This window comes from Bos mutus, chromosome 14, assembly GCF_027580195.1.
Source record: "Bos mutus isolate GX-2022 chromosome 14, NWIPB_WYAK_1.1, whole genome shotgun sequence".
Taxonomy (NCBI): domain Eukaryota; kingdom Metazoa; phylum Chordata; class Mammalia; order Artiodactyla; family Bovidae; genus Bos; species Bos mutus.
In genome coordinates, this window is record NC_091630.1 from 50,946,354 (window position 1) to 50,966,062 (window position 19,709).

The 19,709-nt window shown below is 37.4% G+C and overlaps 1 protein-coding gene across 2 annotated transcripts in view; it reads left to right on the forward strand.

Annotated features, from left to right (window-relative positions):
• Positions 1-5,090: 5,090 nt before the first annotated feature.
• PPP1R42 (protein phosphatase 1 regulatory subunit 42) overlaps positions 5,091-19,709 on the forward strand; it is a 44,846-nt gene continuing 30,227 nt past the window's right edge. The window contains exons 1-4 of one of the 2 annotated variants that reach the window (XM_070382308.1): positions 5,091-5,312; positions 16,527-16,744; positions 17,878-18,044; positions 19,273-19,411. In XM_070382308.1, coding sequence (XP_070238409.1) covers positions 16,616-16,744; positions 17,878-18,044; positions 19,273-19,411 — 435 coding nt within the window. In that variant the 5' untranslated portion in view covers positions 5,091-5,312; positions 16,527-16,615. The remainder of the gene's footprint in view (positions 5,313-16,526; positions 16,745-17,877; positions 18,045-19,272; positions 19,412-19,709) is intronic. The other variant, XM_070382309.1, reaches the window with a different exon arrangement.

Sequence of the window (19,709 nt, forward strand, 5' to 3'; positions counted from 1 at the left end):
CCAATATTTTGATAACTATAAATGGAGTACAACCATTAAAAATTGTTATATTATATACCTATAACTATTATAATATTGTATATTGGGACTTCCCTAGTGGTCCAGTGGCTAAGACTCCATGCACCAAATGTAAGAGGGCTGGGTTTACCCCTAGTCAAGGAACCAGACTCCACATGCTGCAATTAAAGATTCCACCTGCCACAATGAAGACAGAAGATCCCACATGCAGCAACTAAGACCCACACAGCCAAATAAATAAAAATACTATATAGCAACTATAACTCAGCTTAAAAAATGCTTTATTTCAGTAAAGAACAGGCTGAAACAAAAGCTCTATTAAATTTGGGATTTGGGAGCACAAGTTGAAATTACACTTTCTAATTCTCAGGCTCCTGCTAAAACATCTTTGATAATACTATATTCATTACATTAATATCACACTATAAGAACATTACATGTAGTTGGTAAGTATCTGTTCAATAAAGAAATAAATGCAATGGACATTTCAGTTTACTCTTAAGAAACATTAACAATATATGTTTTTAGGATGACAAAATTAAATATGTATGCCTTTTTATGGGAAGCTGACTTCTTTCACTGTTAAGATTATGATAAAATGAAAATCTTTTCCCAAACTCCTTAGCAGATTTAAAACAAGAGTGAAAAAACGCTTTTTAAAATTTTTCAATAAAGGATCACTACTGCAGAAATATGCAAATGGAAATGCACATTAGTAAAAAAAAAAAAAAAATTGACAACAAAAAAAGCACCAGTCATTTTCAAAACAAACAAGAAGGATGAAACCCTTTTCAAACACATAAACAATCTGCCTGCCAATGCAGAAGACACAAGAGATGCGTGTTCAATCTCTGGGTCAGGACCAGCCCCTGGAAAAGGGAATGGCTACATATTCCAGTACTCTTGCCTGGAAAATTTCATGGACAGAGGAGCCTTGTGAGCTATAGTCCATGGGGCCGCAAAGAGTCAAACACGACTGAGCACACACACAGACACACACAACCAAAAAAGCAGACAGGAGCCAAAAAACGAAACAACTAAATACAAATATACAAGACATTTTCAATGATTTTCACAAACTGTTTTGAAAGACACAGGACTACAGTGTATTACATTGCTTAGTTTTGCTCTTAGCCTCAATCCATCATCAACTAATTAAACTTTTGCTGAACTTATTATTGGCCTGATAAACTTAAGCAGTGTCTTGGAACTCTATTAGAAGACAGAGGTTCCCCACCCGTGGTTCAAGAGACAAAAATTTTTTTTAATTCCTAAAACATAAGCAATGAACTGTTCCTGAAACCTAAACTTTTTCCAAAATTATAAGTCCTTTTCTTGCAAATGCTTCCTGAAAGACTCAAACTAAAGTGTTAGGCTCTACTGACACTAGATGTTTCAGGAATCTTCATTCCTGAATAAAACATAATAAAACATTGCTTCAATTAGAACATCTGTGGCAATGTTAACAAAAATACTTTCCAGAAAACATTTTTACTCTAAAATACATTACTAAAATATAATTAGATATAAATGTGACTTTAAGATAATGAAACTGATTTGCAGCTTAGAGCGCTTAATTTACAGTCACATCTAATATAACTTTAAAAATATAACTTGAGAAACTTTAGTGTACTAACATTAAAAGAACTTTTAAAAAATTAATAGAACTTGTTAAAGTCCTTTCCAGTCCATTCTTAGGTACTGATGAAAGCATGGTTAGACTGCTGGATTTAAAGTCATTTCTGAGCTTAAGTGGACTTGATGTGCTGACTCTACATGGTGATACTAATAATATATGAGAGTCCTGGAGATGGCTCTCAGGCTCTTCTTTGGGTAGCAGGGTCGACTGTGGGCAAGACAGAAACTAGAGAAGGCAGAGCAGATGTGTGAAGGATACAAATGAGTTCAATTCTTGACAGGTTCAGGGGGTTTTTTGGCCTCTGGGACATTCATATTCATGTGGAATGAGTGTCAGGCAGCTGGCTGGATGCATAGGTCTGGAACTCAAGAGAAATACCTTGGTTCGTTTTACTTAGAATTTATATAATCATCAACCAGCCACCTGGGAACTTGTTGGATTAAAAAATTAGTGATTCAACCATTTTAAACTATTTTAATATTAGCTGTCTCAAAGAGATTTTTTCTACAAAGAGCAGAATCCAATATGAACATTCAGAATATAATGTTATAATTCTTAAAAACCTTGATAACTAAAAAAAAAAAGAAGAAAAATTAAACAGCCATAATCCCACCACCAAAAAATAACCACAATTAAATATTTTGGGATATAGATATAAGAATATATGTATCTAATTCTATACATGTACAGACACAGATGGGCTTCCCTGGTGGCTCACTGGTAAAACTTGCCAATGCAGGAGACACGAGTTTGATTCCTGGGTTGGGAAGATCCCCTGGAGCGTGGAACAGCAGCCCACTCCAGTGTTCTTGCCTGGAGAATCCCATGGACAGAGGAGCCTAGTGGGCTACAGTCCATAAGGTCGAAAAGAGTCGGACACAACTTAGCAACTAAAGAATATAGACACAGACATAGATATATTTCCTTTCAGACATGTAAATATATATATATAATATTTCCACAATTGAGCTCATACTCCTTTTACAATGACATATGAAACTGATATAATACAAAGATTAACAGAGCAACTGGTTTTCAATGAGGCGTTGCTAAACATGTTTCTCATAAAATAATGTTAGCAAATTCAATGAGGGCTACACAGAGGAATAGGATGGCCCTGCATATACTGCCGGATCTATTGTTCCCAAATAACCTTTAAAATAGATAAGAACAACCTTGGTTTGTGCTGTAGTGTTTTAGCCATATTGTTCTGATCATTCTTTTACATCATCATATCCTTCTGTAGCTGTTCATTCACTTAGATACCCTCCTTCTACAATTCTTTCCCTAGCATCTGAATCTAATTTACTGGTTTTTGAATCGCTAATTATTTGTTCTTCTCAGAACAGATCTTAACCTCTGACACATCTTTCTCTGATAACTAGCTTTGCTTCCCTTTTCCATTCAAACTAGCTGGCTTAGTTATTAACTTGTCTGTCCCTTCTGTCCTCCCTCACCACCAGTTATGACTCCATGGTTTAAATGATTAGCTCTATTCTGGAAACTACTGAACCTTTTACGTCACATTTAACATGTGTAAACGAAATTCATCCACTTCCACCCAAATTACTTGTCACCCTCTCCAGTATTGTTCCTTTATCCTAACTAACATCCAGGAATTATCTCCAATTTCTCCCTCCCCTTATCCTATCCTTTCTCTCTTTATTAAATCATGCTTCAAGATGCCTCCTAAATTTGTTCGTTCCATGTCACTTTCTTTGCCTTAACCCTAATCCAGACCAACACTACTTCACAACTGGACAATAGCAACAATGTCCTGAATGGGGTTAGGACATCTGTCCCTATCCCCCTGTCCCTCTTTCTAGGCTACTCTTACTGAAACAGTCAGTGAAACATAAGGAGGGGAAACCTTTGCTTGAAATTAGGAGCTCAAGGCTAAATTCTCTCTCTGCCACCTCAGATAACACCTTCAGCATATTTCTTTCCTCTCTCTAGGTTCTGAGAATTTCCTTATCTGCAAAATGGTAAGTTGGACTGTTCACATGGGCTCCAAGCCACCTGGTAATTCTAACTATCTTCTACTCTGACACTTCTTTATTCAGAACAGCAATGACTTTTCCACTGTACTCCCACCCTAAAGATCAGAGCTATTACAGTTTTCCAGCTCGTAGAGTCCTTAATGCAGATTGCTCACTTTACCAAATCCCTAATGAGCCCCCTTTCCAAGAAACTGCCCGCGAAGTGGAGACGCGTGAGCAAAGCAGAGACATTACTTTGCCAACAAAGGTCCGTCTAGTCAAAGCTATGGTTTTCCCAGTAGTCATGTATGGATGTGAGAGTTGGACTATAAAGAAAGCTAAGCACCAAAGAATTGATGCTTTTGAACTGTGGTGTTGGAGAAGACTCTTGAGAGTCCCATGGACTGAAAGGAGATCAAACAAGTCAATCCTCAAGGAAATCAGATATTCATTGGAAGGACTGATGCAGAAGCCAAAACTCCAACGCTCTGGTCACCTGATGAGAAGAACTGACTCACTGGAAAAGACCGTGATGCTGGGAAAGATCGAAGGCAGGAGGAGAAGGGGACGATAGAGTGAGATGGTTGGATGGCATCACCAACCTGATGGACATGAGTTTGAGCAAGCTCCAGGAGTTGGTGATGGACAGGAAAGCCTGGCTTGCTGCAGTCCATGTGGCTGCAAAGAGTCGGACACTACTGAGCAACTGAACTGAATGAGCTCCAGTCTTTCCATTGTCAATGTCAGTTTCTTGTTCTATTGTTCTTCTTCTCCTTCATTTGCACATTATGTATTTTCTAAATACTTTGGGGTGACTGTTAAGGTACAAGGCATTTTGCCAGGTCCTGAGAATGGCAAGGTAAAAGGTAAATAATCTTTACCCCCAAAGAATTTACTGTCTTATTGGAGATATGGGTAACAAACATATTGTAGTGTGTTTGTGCTATACTAAAGAAGTTACCACATCCCAGTGGTCGGGGGTGGGGGACGGATAAAAGTATCACTTAACAAGACTGAGAACCTATGAAGGCTTCAGGAAAAAAAGAAATGTGCTAATTCCAAGCTGATTCCTTGAATCTCAAAAGGCAAAGTAAGAATTGAGAAAGGGATAAATTTTTTTTACAACAGGGCATACAGGGCCAAATGCCAAACTGTAAATACTGAAGAAAGCAAGAGGCAAGCAGTGAAACTGGTCATTATAAACGGACTGGACAGTCACCCTGAAGAGTTTGGATTTTATCAGAGGAAAAGTGTGGGCTACACTTTCAGACAATTCTTTTCCTGCCCTATTATTGGGGAAACGTAGTAACAGCACTGAAACATTCAAAGCTGATGGCAAGGAGAATCCAGTAGGGGGAAATGGTGACCTGCCAAAAACTGTTCTGGTCCACGAAAACAGTAACGTGACCGATGCTTTACGGCCTCATTCCGCTAACCGACATCCACTCGGACTCTGCCTCGTGGATACCCATCAACCCCCGGCTGCTATGTCACAGAGGAGGGAGGTCGGCGCATGGCCACAGAGGAGCGCGCTTCCGGAGACCGAGCGACATTTCCCGTGAGCCGCGTCCGACCAGGAGCGTCTGTATGGTTGCTCAGCAACCGCACCAGGAAGGAGGCTGGCACCCGCGATATTTACCAAACCTGAGTTACCGACCTGGCGCGTCCCACGAACGGTGAGATGCCTTCTGAGGCGAAGTGTGGGAACCGAGGAGGCCCTAGAGCCATGTTTCTCAAACTTGCCTGCCTGTGAGACTTTCCTGGAGCACTTGTTAAAATGCGGGTTCTTAACCCTTTTCTCCAGATATCTAGAATTTCCAGAAAAAAGTCTTAAAGTCCGTATTTCAAACCGAGGGCTAGAATCAGGCAAGGCTGGGAAACACCTCTAGAATAGGGAGACAAGGGTGGAGGGGTAGCCGCGAAGCTGAGGGAGAGGGATCTGTGGGTTTGAAAAAGGGAAAGCCTCATAGCTGGCAGTATACCGCTTCTGAGTTTGGAGCTACCTAAGGGAAATATACAAACCGAATTCAGAAAGGTCCCCTGCATCTGGCCTAGCCTGCTGGAGCCCAAAACGATAAAAGTCAAGGGGTCTACTAAAGTGGATTCCCCAAGCACTTGTAGTAGAGCTGCTGATGCTGCTGCTAAGTCGCTTCAGTCCTGTCCGACTCTGTGCGACCCCATAGGCGGCAGCCCACCAGTCTCCGCAGTCCTTGGGATTCTCCAGGCAAGAACACTGGAGTGGGTTGCCATTTCCTTCTCCAATGCATGAAAGGGAAAAGTGAAAGTGAAGTCGCTCAGTCGTGTCCGACTCTTAGCGACCCCATGGACTGCAGCCTACCAGACTCCTCTGTCCATGGGATTTTCCAGGCAAGAGTAGTGGAGTGGGTTGCCATTGCCTTCTCCATGTAGCAGAGCAGGTCTAAGCTAACGTCCCTGGTGGCTCAGATGCTAAAAGCATTTACCTACAATGCAAGAGACCAGGGTTCCATCCCTGGGTTGGGAAGATCCCCTGGAGAAGGAAATAGCAACCCACTCCAGTACTCTTGCCTGGAAAATTCCATGGATGGAGGAGCCTGATAGGCTACAGTCCATGGGGTCACAAAGAGTAGGACACGACTGAGCAACTTCACTTTTACTTTAAGCTGTCCCCACTAGTGATCTGGAGAGATAGAGACATCCTATCAAGTGGATGCCTGAGATAACAGAGATATAGAGCAGGGATAAATTATGAAAAAGCAGTTTACAAAATTTTAGAAAATAATGAAACTCTTTTAAAAGAAAATCAGGGAAATCTCACAAATGTTGACATAACTATTTTTATTATATTGTTCTAAAGTGTATTCAAATCCAAACTAGGTTCAGTTTAAACTCCTGAAGCTTATAATTTCTCTAAAACAAACTATAGAACCAGTAAAGGTGGATATTCTATTCAGGAGATCAATGGTGGTGTTTTGATGAAACCAAATCCTCTCTTGCGGATCTGACTGCTACAATGCACATTGTTTTGAGTCAACAGTCTCTATTATTGTGTTACTGGTTGATTCAATTCTCTCCCTTTCCATATTCAAACCCTTGGGAAGCTTGCCTATGACTTGTTGATGAGGTCCATTGGCCTTCCTCTGGTTTAATATATACTTCACTTATATACGACGTTAGCCTCTTTCCTTTTCTAGTTCTCTGAGGAAATTAATTTCTGTACAAACACCAACTTGTGCACTGGAATGTAGAGACAGAGTCCATTTATAGCATGGTCTTCCGTGAAGATTCAGATGATCCAAAATTTATGTTTTAGCCCAGGTTAGAAAACAGAGCCTGAAGGAAAAACTCATGTGATAACACTTTTTCAGGGGTTGTAATCTCAGGGAAGCAGGAGAGAGGCAGGAAAGGACTAAGAGATAGAAGGAGAGCAAATTAAGAGAGTGTATAACCCAGAAGAACACCACATATTTTCAAAGGGACCTTTTGAAACCAATGTGTCTCCTAAAAGTCCATGGGGGGAAGAAGGGAGAAGTCATTCATGGCACCTGTCTCCCATTAGTCAAAGTCACTCTCAAAGGACATCACTTTCTTCATAGTATAGGGCTGCTCCTGCATGGCCACCTGTATAGCAGTCTCCTGCCTCAGCTATAAGGGAAAAACCTTGGGTTGTATAACTTCTTTATGATATGCATTTTTACCATAGTTATCAGTGTAAAAAATGTATTTGAAGTTTCTAGAAAAGTTTCCAGAATTTTAAGATATGGGCCAAAGAAATCATATTTTTAAAGTATTTTAAATATTTTTAAAACAGTGCATTTCAACACATTAGGTACAGAGAATATAATTCCTAAAAGAATGACATTTACAGTATAAACAAAAATATTTGATCCCTAAAAACTTCTCAAAAAAAACACCTCATGTGTGGCCTTAATTAGAAGAAAATTATAAAACAATTGAAAGTCATTTAAAGAAACATTCTAAAATGGAGACACATACCATAGTAATGGAAAAGATAATTCAGAGAGATGTTGTGTGCATGCGTGCCTGCTCAGTTGCGTCTGACTCTTTGAGACCCTGTGGACTGTAGCCCACCAGGCTCCTCTGTACATGGGATTCTCCAGGCAAGAACACTGGCGGGGGTTGCCATTTCGTCCTCCAGGGGATCTTCCTAATCCAGGAATCAAACCTGCATCTCCTGTGTGTCCTTACATTGGCAAGTAGATTCTTTACCACTGATCCGCCTAAGAAGCCCAGGTGTTAGTGCTTCACTAATTATTTCTAAATTCAATGCAATTCCTAATAAAATTCTGAGAAGATTTTTTATGGAACATGATAAGTTGATTTTTTTTTACATGTATATGAAAGAGTTAAGGAGGTGAGGATTCCAGAACTGTAGCAGAATAGGGAGCCTAAACAGCAGCTACATGGGTAGAACATGTCCACTATAACTATTTTAGAATGCTGGAGTCTGCTGAAGGCTTACAACTTCCAAGGAAGAATTAGATGATAAACTGCGTAAAATATGGTTCATTTCGGTCAATTTCAGATCTTACCTCTACAATAGCTACCCATCCCCCAGACCCAATCCTGTGCAGGAAGCTGGGCAGGGGTTTCTGTAGCATCTTGCACACAGCTTACAGGCACCAGGTGGGCAGAAAGCACACTATCCACCAAATATTGAGGATCTGCCCTCCTATCACTGACTGCTGCTTCTGGTTACAGAGATGCAGACAAAGAGGTGGCACCTCTCCCCACTCTTACAAACCCCATTCCCTCTGACTGAAATGACTTTCAGGGGGATTTACAGGGCTACTGCCTCCCTTTCCCAGAGAAGGCAATGGCACCCCACTCCAGTACTCTTGCCTGGAAAATCCCATGGATGGAGGAGCCTGGTAGGCTGTAGTTCATGGGGTCGCTAAGAGTCGAACACAACTGAGCGACTTGACTTTCACTTTTCACTTTCCTGCATTGGAGAAGGAAATGGCAACCCACTCCATTGTCCTTGCCTGGAGAATCCCAGGGACGGGGGAGCCTGGTGGGCTGCCATTTATGGGATCGCACAGAGTCGGACACGACTGAAGTGACTTAGCAGCCTCCCTTTCTACTAACTTCCATTTATTTTTCTCTTTTTTCCTTTTTTGGAACAAGACATTAAAACACTAGGGCATTCAAAAGCAGCTGCACATAAAGGGAAAACCAGAAACTGCCCTGTACATGCCAAGAAAAAGGTTTCAGACTCAGGAAACACCTGAGAAGACCTAAGTTTACACCTCAGGCTGGTCCCCAGCACAGAAATAGTCTGTAACAATCAAATAACCAAAACAATAACAACAAACCATAAATTCTAGAGAAGGAGGAGAATCTGATTTTAAGAGCTACAATATTATTAGATTAAAATGTCCAGTTTTCAACAACAAACAAAAGGTATACAAGGAAACAGGAAAGTATGATCTATTCAAAAATAATCAGAGATTGTCCCTGAAAGAGACCTGATGGCAGATATACTAGACAAAGACTTTAAAACGACTGTATTAAAGATGCTCAAAAAAACTAAAGAGGTAGAGAAAAGTCAAGAAAATGATACATGAACAAAATGGAGATATCAATGAAAGGTAGAAAGCCTAAAAAGGAATCCTGGAGCTGAAAAGTACAATAACTGAAATGAAAAATTCACGTGTGGGTTTCAAAGGCTGATTTTAACAGGCATAAGAATCATCCAATGATCTTGAAAAGAGGACCATGAAAATTATTAAGTCTAGGAATAGAAAAAGAAAAATACTGAGAAAAGTGAACAGAGTCTAAGGGACTTGTGATACAGCATCATGCAGACCAATATATGCTTTGTGGGAGTCCCAGAAAGGAGAGCGGGAAGAAAGAAAGAAGGAAGAGAAGAGAGGGAGGATTGAGCAGAGAGAATGTTTGAAGAAATAATGGCTGAAACCTTTCCTAACTTGATGAAAAACATGAATCAAAACATGCAAGCAGCTCACTGAACTCCAAGTAAGATGTATTCAAGAGACCCACACTGAGACACATTATAATCAAACTTTCAACAGACAAATCTTAAATGCAGCAAGAAATAACTCATTACATACAAGGAACCCCTAATAAGATTATCCACAAATTATTCAACAGAAATGTTCAGAAGACAGTGGGCGTATATATTCAAAGTGCTAAAGAAAAGAAGAATCCAGTATTGGCAAAACTGTTCTTCAAAAGTCAGGCAAAAATACATTTCCAGGTAAATGAAAGCTGAGGGAGCTCACTGCACTAGACCTGCCCTGCAACAGGGAGTCCAGCAAGGTAAAATGATAGAACACTAGTGATTTGAAGATAGTAATTCGAAGCCATATAAAGAAACTAAGATCTCAACAAAGGTAAATACATGGACAATTATAAAAGCTGGAATTTTTGTAACCGTGGTTAGTAATTGCACTTTTTATTTTTCCATGTGACTCAAGAGACTTATATATTTTAAAACATGATTCTAAAATCTAGTATTATTGTAACTTTAGTTTTTAACTCTCCATATTTTATTATATAATTTAAGTAACTAATGTATTCAAAAGAATTGTTTTAGGTACACAGTGTATAAAGAGGTAACTTTGTGACATCAACAATCAAAAAAGGTAGGGCGAGAGCTATAAAGGAACTGAGCTTTATATATTATTTAAGTTGTGCTTAGCTGCTCAGTCATGTCTCACTCTTTGTGACTCCATGGACAGTAGCCCATCAGGCTCCTCTGTTAATGGGATTTTTCAGGCAAGAATACTGGGACGGGTTGCCATTTCCTCCTCAAGGGGATTTTCCCGACCTAGGGATTGAACCCATGTCTCCAGTGTCTCCTGCATTGCAGGCAGACTCTTTACCTCTGAGCCATTGGGGGAGCCCCTTTATTTAAGTTAAGCTGGCACATATTCAAATTAGAGTGATATAACTTTAGGATGGTAAATGTAATCCCCATGGTAATCATAAAGAAAACAGCTCTGGAATATACACAAAATGAGAAAGGAATTTAGTTTTACTACAAAAAATCAACTCAACAAAAAATAAGACAGGAAAGCAGAAAACAAGGGGCAAAAAGCTATAAGGCATATAGAAAATAGATAATAAGATGACAGAGACAAACAGTTATGCACCTCATGAGAAGCCATCAAAATATATGAAGTAAAAACTGACAATTGAAGAGATAAACAGATAATCCTACAGTACTAATTGTAGACGTCAATATTCTGCTTTCAGTAATGTCTAAAACAACCAGACAGAAGTAAGGAAATAGAGGTTTTAAATAACATCATAAAATAACTGGGTCTAACAGACACATACAGAATGCTCCACCCAACACCACCACCACACACATTTTTCTGAAATGCACATGGGACATTTTCCAGGATAAACCACATTAGTCTACAAATTAAATTCTGATAGATTCTAAAAGACAGATGTCATACAAAGTATCTTCTCTAACCATAATAGTATGAAGTCAAAAATCAGTAACAAAAAGAAAATTGGAAAATTAACAATAAGCAACACACATATGAATCAAAAAGGAAATCACAAGAGAAATTAGAAAATACTTAGAGATGAATGAAAATGAAAAACACAACATACCAAAACTCATGGGACACAATAAAATTGATACTAAGGGAAATTTATAGCTATAAATGCTGAGAGAAAAAACAAGAAAGATCTCAAATCAACAGGCTAACTTTACAACTAAAGGAACTAGAAAAATAACTAAGGCTAGTAGAAAGAAGAAAATGATGAAGATTAGAGCACAGATAAATGAAATAGAGAATATAATATAGCGAAAACCAATGAAACCAAAAGCTACGTCTTTGAAAAGATCAACAAAATTGACAAACTTTTAGCTAGATAGACTAAGAAGAAAAAAAAGACACAAAGAACTAAAATGAGAAATGAAAGTGGGGACATTACTATCAATCTACAGAAATGAAAAGTATTGTGAGAATACTATAAACAACTGTATGTCAAAAACTGGATAACCTAGATTAAATAGGAAAAAATACTAGAAACATAAAACCTACCAACAGTAAATCACAAAGAAATAGAAAATTTGAATAGACATGTAACTAGGGAGGAAATTGAATCAGTAATCAAAAATCTCCCAACAAAGAAAAGCCCTGGCTCTGATGGCTCCACTGGTGAATTCAACCAACCATTTTAAGAAAAACACCAAACCTTCTCCAAGTTTTCCAAAGCTCTGAGAAGGGAACACATTCTTACTCATTCTGTGAGGCCAGCATTACTGTGATACCAAAGTCAAAGACACTGCAACAAAAGAAAACTACACATGTATATGTATGACTGGATGCCTTTGCTATTCACCTAGAACTATCACAACATTGTTAGTTAAATCAGTTATACCCTAAACCAAATAAAAAGTTAAAGAAAAGAAAAAATTAAGACGCAAAAGCCTGAAAAAAAAGAAAATTACAGACCAATATCCCTTACAAGCACTGATGCAAAAACGCTCAGCAAAACACTACCAAACCAAATTTAGCAGCATATTAAAAAGATTATACAGCATGAATAAGTGGGATATATCCCTAGAATACAAGGATGGTCAACATATAAAAACTGATTTACATAATATTTTATATTAACAGAACGAAAGAAAAAACAGATAATACAGAAAAAAATTTGACAAAATTCAACAACCTAAATTTTCACAATAAAAATACTCAACTAACTAGTAATAGAAGGAAACTACCCAGACATAATCAAAGCCACATATGAAAAACTCAAAGTGAACATCAGACTTAATAATGAAAAATTGAAAGCATTTCCTCTAAGGCAAGAATGCTCACTTTCAACACTTGTATTCAACAGCACACTGTAAGTTCTAGCCAGAAACATTTGGCAGGAAAAAGAAATAAAAGGCATCCAAAATGGAAAAGATGAAGTAAAATTATCTCTGTTTGCAGGTAATAGGATCTAAACCATAGAAACGCTAAAGATTACACATATACATACACACAAATGTTAGAACTAATAAATGAATTCAGCAAAGTAGCAGGATAAAAAGTCAACAAATATCAGTTTCATGTCTATACATGAACAACAACCTGAAAAGGAAATTTTTTTTAAAAATTCCATTTACAGAAGCATCAGAAAGAATAAAACACTTAGGAATTAACCAAAAAGGTGAAAGATTTATACACTGCAAACTATACAACACTGCTGGAAAATAATTTAAGAGACAGAAATAAGTGAAAACATATCCCTTCTTCATGGCCTGGAAGACTTAACATTGTTAAGATATCAATAATACCCAAAGCAATCTATAGACTTATTGCAAGCCTTATCGCAAGCCTTATCTAAACCCCAGTGATGGGTTTGTGTGTGTGTTTTTTTTAAGAAACAGAAAAATGCATCCTAAAATTCATAAGGAACTCAAGAAATCCAAATATCCAAAACAATTTTGAAAAAGAACAAAGCTAGAGGACTTGTACTTCCTGATTACTGCAAAGTTATAGCAATCAAAACAGCATGGTACTGGAATAAAGACAGATATAAACCAATGGAATAAAATAGAAAGAAATAAGTCCTTACATATACAGTCAAATGATTTTTGACATGGGTGTCAAGATCATTCAATTGGAAAAGGACAGTCTTTTCAACAAATGAAGCTGGGAAAGTTGTATATCCACATACAAAGAATGATGTTAGACCCTTATTTAACATCAAATCAAAGATTAACTCAAAATAGATCAAAGACCTTAATGCAAGACCTGAAACTATAAAACTCTTAGAAGAAAACAAAGAGAAAAAGCTCCACAATACTGGATTTGGCAATGATTTCTTAGAAATGACATCAACAAAACAGGCAACAGGATAAAAAGTAGGCAAATTATTATATTTCATGAAAATATTTAAAATTTGTGCTATCAACAGAGTAAAAAGACAATACAGAGAATGGGAGAAAATACTTGCAAGTAATATATCTGATAAGGAATTGATATCCAGAATATGTAGAGAACTCTTAAATCTCAAACCGGCAAAGAACATGAAACTGTTTGTAAATCATACATCTGATAGGGGTCTACAACTCAATAAGAAAACAATCTGATTAAAAATGGGCAAAGGACTTGAATACATTTCTCCAAAGAAGATAGGCGAATGGCCAATAAGCACATAAAAAGCTCAACATCACTAATTAGGGAAATGAGTATTGAAACTACAATGAGATACTACCTCATGCCCATTAGGATGGATACAATAAAAAAATACAGATAATAACAAGTGTTAGCAAGAATATGAATTACTGGAACTCTTGTGCAGTTGGTTGTAATGTAAAATGGTAAAACTACTGTGGAAAACAATAGCAGTTACTAAAAAAGTCAAAAGTAGAATTACCATATGATCCAGCAATTCTGCTTACATACATATACCAAAAAGAATTAAAAACAGAATCTCAAAGAGATTTTTGTACATCCATGTTCACAGCAGCATTATTCACAATAGTTAAAACACAGAATCAGCTCAAATGTCCATAGATGGGTGAATGGTAAACAAGATCTACTACACACATATTAGATCGATCAGTCGCTCAGTCGTGTCCAGCTCTTTGCGACCCCATGAATCACAGCACGCCAGGCCTCCCTGTCCATCACCAACTCCCAGAGTTCACTGAAACTCACATCCATCGAGTCAGTGATGCCATCCAGCCATCTCATCCTCTGTCGTCCCCTTCTGCTCCTGCCCCCAATCCCTCCCAGCATCAGAGTCTTTTCCAATGAGTCAACTCTTCGCATGAGGTAGCCAAAGTACTGGAGTTTCAGCTTTAGCATCATTCCTTCCAAAGAAATCCCAGGGCTGATCTCCTTCAGAATGGACTGGTTGGATCTCCTTGCAGTCCAAGGGACTCTCAAGAGTCTTCTCCAACACCACAGTTCAAAAGCATCAATTCTTCGGTGCTCAGCCTTCTTCACAGTCCAACTCTCACATCCATACACGACCACAGGAAAAACCATAGCCTTGACTAGACGGACCTTTGTTGGCAAAGTAATGTCTCTGCTTTTCAATATGCTATCTAGGTTGGTCATAACTTTCCTTCCAAGGAGTAAGCGTCTTTTAATTTCATGGCTGCAGTCACCGTCTGTAGTGATTTTGGAGCCCAGAAAAATAAAGTCTGACACTGTTTCCACTGTTTCCCCATCTATTTCCCATGAAGTGATGGGACCGGATGCCATGATCTTCGTTTTCTGAATGTTGAGCTTTAAGCCAACTTTTTCACTCTCCACTTTCACTTTCATCAAGAGGCTTTTGAGTTCCTCTTCACTTTCTGCCATAAGGGTGGTGTCATCTGCATATCTGAGGTTACTGATATTTCTCCCAGCAATCTTGATTCCAGCTTGTGTTTCTTCCAGTCCAGCGTTTCTCATGATGTACTCTGCATATAAGTTAAATAAACAGGGTGACAATATACAGCCTTGATGTACTCCTTTTCCTATTTGGAAACAGTCTGTTGTTCCATGTCCAGTTCTAACTGTTGCTTCCTGACCTGCATACAAATTTCTCAAGAGGCAGATCAGGTGGTCTGGTAGTCCCATCTCTTTCAGAATTTTCCACAGTTTATTGTGATCCACACAGTCAAAGGCTTTGGCATAGTCAATAAAACAGAAATAGATGCTTTTCATATACTGGAATATTATTCAATAGTAAAAAAGGAAGGAGGTTCTGACTTACATTACAACAAGGATGAACCTTGAGGACATTCAGTTCAGTTTAATTCAGTTGCTCGGTCACGTATGACTCTTTGAGATCCCATGAACTGCAGCACGCCAGGCCTCCCTGTCCATCACCAACTCCCAGAGTTTACCCAAACTCATGTGCATTGAGTTGGTGATGTTGAGGACATTATGCTAAGTGAAATAAGCCAGTCACAAAAATAAAATATTATTCCACTTATATGAGGTTCTTAGAATCATCAAAATCATAGAGACAAAGTAGAATGGTGGTTGCCTGGGCCATGGAAGACAGGTAAGTATAGGGAGTTATCGTTTAACAGGAATAGAATTTCAGTTTTACAAACTGAAAAGAATACTAGAGATAGACTATGGCAATGGCTGTACATTATAAATATATTTAGTAAAACTGAACTGTACACTTATAAAATGGTAAAGATGATAAACTTTGTATTTTATCATAATAAAAAAATTGGAAAATAAAAGAAAAGAGTTAGGAATCAAGAGTAATCAAGGTGGAGAGATACTATTAAGCAGAAGCTATATTTTTTTAATGTAGTAAAAGATATCAAGAAATTTTTTGTTCGTGTTTTATGCTTTTTGTAGCATATAAGTTAACTCCTTCCATATCCTAATTTTAAGAGAAAGACCTGTATTTCCTTCTAAATATATTAAAGTTTTGCTTTGCACATTTTGGTCTCATCTAGAAGTATTTTCACCACTGTCCGATGAATACACTAAAGGTTTTCACACCGTGTGTTCTTGATTTTGGACACTAAGGTACTATGGTACCAAGGTACTATGAAAAAAAGAGCCAGGAGGCCTGGTCTCATTTTCAACTGTCACTAACTTGATTGGTTTGAGACAAATCTCTGGCCTTTAATTTCTTCATGGGAGAACACTAAATGATACTGAGGTCTTTTTCAACTCAAAGAGAGAAAAATGATCCATCCACAATAACAAGTCAACACTAGGGAGAGTAAAAGATTTAAAAGTAAAACTGAATTTGCACTGTAATTTAATTTAATTTTGGTGTTTTATATCTTTTTATGAAAAGAATTAAAACTATAAACTTAGAAAAAACATAACCCTAAAACTGCTTGTGAACGACTTTATCAATAGTTTTATATATTAAAAAGTCAAAGTAATTTTTCCTAAATTGCTGTGTACATAATACTCCTTTTTTTCTTTGCTTTTTAGAAAGTTGGGCATAAAACAATACTTAAACCACTTTTTAACATGGTTATCAGAAGAGAGCTATTGCCAAGAGTTTGATTTATAGAGAAGTCATGGTTCGACTGACTTTGGATCTAATTGCCAAAAACAGCAATCTTAAACCCCGAAAAGAAGAAAACGTTCTACAATATCTGAAGAAAATAACTCATATAAATTTTTCAGATAAAAATATAGATGCAATTGTAAGAACTCTGAAATTATTTCTTATTTTTATATAATTAGCAATGTAAAGTATAGAAATTGGTATATCCAACTAGTTCCCAAGATGTGGCTGTATTTTAAAAGATCTTAACTTAATGAAAGCTGGGATATTTTTTAGCAGAATTTCACTCCTACCTCTTGCCTACTTACTCTAACTCTACCACAACACAAAAAATGATAGATTCTTTAAAAATATCTTTAAGTATTTTCTTACCTTCAAAAGTAAGTAGTGTTCATTTATATAAAGACATATAAAAAGAAAGAAATTGACTTTAATTCTTTCACATAGAAAAACCAAGGGTGATGTCCTTTCTCCCTTTTTTTCCTAGACATAAGTGTTAGTCAGTCAGTCCTATCCAACTCTCTGTGACTCCCTGGACTATAGTCCACCAGGCTCCTCTGTCCATGGGATTCTCCAGACAAGAATACTGGCGTGGGTAGCCATTCCCTTCTTCAGGGGATTTTTCCCGACCCAGGGATTGAACCCAGGTCTCTCATATTACTCCGGCAAATTCTCTACCACCTGAGCCACCAGGGAAGCCCCCTATACATACTATACATATAGTCATATAGTTTTACAATAATGGGTCATATTGAATGTACTGTTTTCATTTTTTTAATGAGATCTACAAGATATTACTAAAGAAATTAAAGGATATTTAATGGTGTTCCCTTCAATCGCATTATTATAGCTTATTAATCCATTGTTCTTGAATATCTAGATGATTTCCAGTGGTTTTTCAATATTCCAAACCACACAGTTTATTTCCAATCCTACAGAAAGATTAAGCCCTGATTCATAACGTTGAAGCAATAATTGGTTAGATGCTTTAACTTCCAGGAGTCTAACTGTTTCCAAGGAAAACTGCTTGCACTGGGAAAACCTTTCTTAGCAAAAACAATTTTATTGATAAGGTTACAGAATACTAAAGCCTAGAACTAATATTGTAAGCATTCTGGTCTTATTTTGACTGTGCTAAGAATGGGGGAATTCTGTTCTTTTATATTAACCTTAATGAAATGTATCGAATGATAGAGTGAAAAGCTTTCTTGAAAACGACCCTCTAAGTTTTCATAAGAAATTAAGTATGATCTGTTTTTGTTTTCCTTTTAGGAAGATCTCTCTCTTTGTAAAAATCTTAGTGTTTTATATTTGTATGATAACCGCATTAGTCAAATCACTAACCTGAATTATGCCACCAATCTGACCCACTTATACCTACAAAACAATTGTATTTCATGTATAGAGAACCTCAGGTCATTAAAGAAACTGGAAAAACTGTAAGTGCTTTTATTTCTCAGTAATGTAATTGTCATCATTACAGTAATATTTTTGCATGCAAGCATTTCCTTTATCTGTCCCATTTTTATTCCTCTGCAATATTACTGTTATATATGTAATACTTGATAATTTGTATTCTGTAAGCCCTGGTATGCTTCTTTTGCAGGAGGGTGAGTTGTCTCAAGGGCTTATAGGGATATCTAAAACATGCTTATTTAGGCTCAAATGGTGAAAAAAGTATCCATGGAACCCAAATGAGTTCTGTGCCTTTCAGAATCACACATCTCAAAAGGGCAGGGTCATAGAACTGATAATGTTGATGTAGATTTGACTGTAAAAGGCATTACTGCCTATGATTTTAATTAAACAATGGGGCCCAGTGGATCCAATTTCCCCATATTGGAAGAACTATCACTGCTTTCCAAAAAGCAGGCCAAGGTCTCAGAATGGGGGGAAGAAGTAAGGTGGGAGACGCTTATTAAAACTTCATATTGCTGTATAAAACAGACATGCAAAAAGGATTTACTATGTAACACAGGGAACTATGTTCAATATCTTCTAATAACCAATAATGGAAAAACAATCTGAAAAAAAATATATATATATATAATTGGGTCACTTTGCTATACACCACAAACTAACACAATACTGTAAATCAACTATATATCAATTTTTAAAATGCAGATTTCTGGGTTCCAACCTAGGTAACCAAATCAGAATCTCTGGCAGTTAGGCTCAGAAATCTTTACTTTTAAACCTATAACTCAGATGATTCTTATGCACTCTAACACAAGAGGAGCACAGATAGAGAGGACTAGTCCAGTTCTCTTATTTTAAAAATGAACATTTCTCAGAATTAATTAATTATAAGAATCAAATAAACAAACCTTTCACTGATTTAATACAAAAGAACATTCTGCATGTACAGATGACCTTTGACTACCGAGGTTTTTCAATAGAAAACACTATAGAGCTGCATGGTCCATGGTCCAGTTGGTAGATCTGCAAATATGAAGTAATCAGGGATAAAGAGTGCCCCTCTAAGTGATATGCAAATTTCACTACATGAAGGTCAGCGTCCCTAACCAGACCCCATACATACACCCAATATTCATTGGTAAACTGTATAATTTTCAAATAGTTCAATGATTTTGTTATGTTTTCATCATACACATAGACCGTGATGTCTCAGAATGCCTCCTTAAAATTTTGTTTTATATTTTGCAGATATCTGGGAGGCAATTACATTGCTGTCATAGAAGGCTTAGAAGGACTAGAAGGACTAAGAGAGCTTCATGTTGAGAGTCAGAGGCTTCCCCTTGGAGAAAAGCTCGTGTTTGATCCAAGAACCCTTCATTCTCTGGCAGTAAGGCTGCATTTGAGTATTCTGACAAAGACTATAGTGACCAATGGTTATAATGAAAAAAAAAGAAAGGTGGTGAAGGTTTATCTGGACATTGTACATACTGTGCATGTTTATATGGTCAGTTGAGAATTTAAGGGCTAAAACTAATTTTTCCTACATAATTTATTTGGCTGCTCTGGGTCTTAGTTGCAGCACAGGGGATCTTAGTTGCAGCATGGGAAATCTAGTTCCCTGTCCAGGGATTGAACCCTGGGCCCCCTACATTGGGGCTTCCTTGGTGGCTCAGACAGTAAAGAAT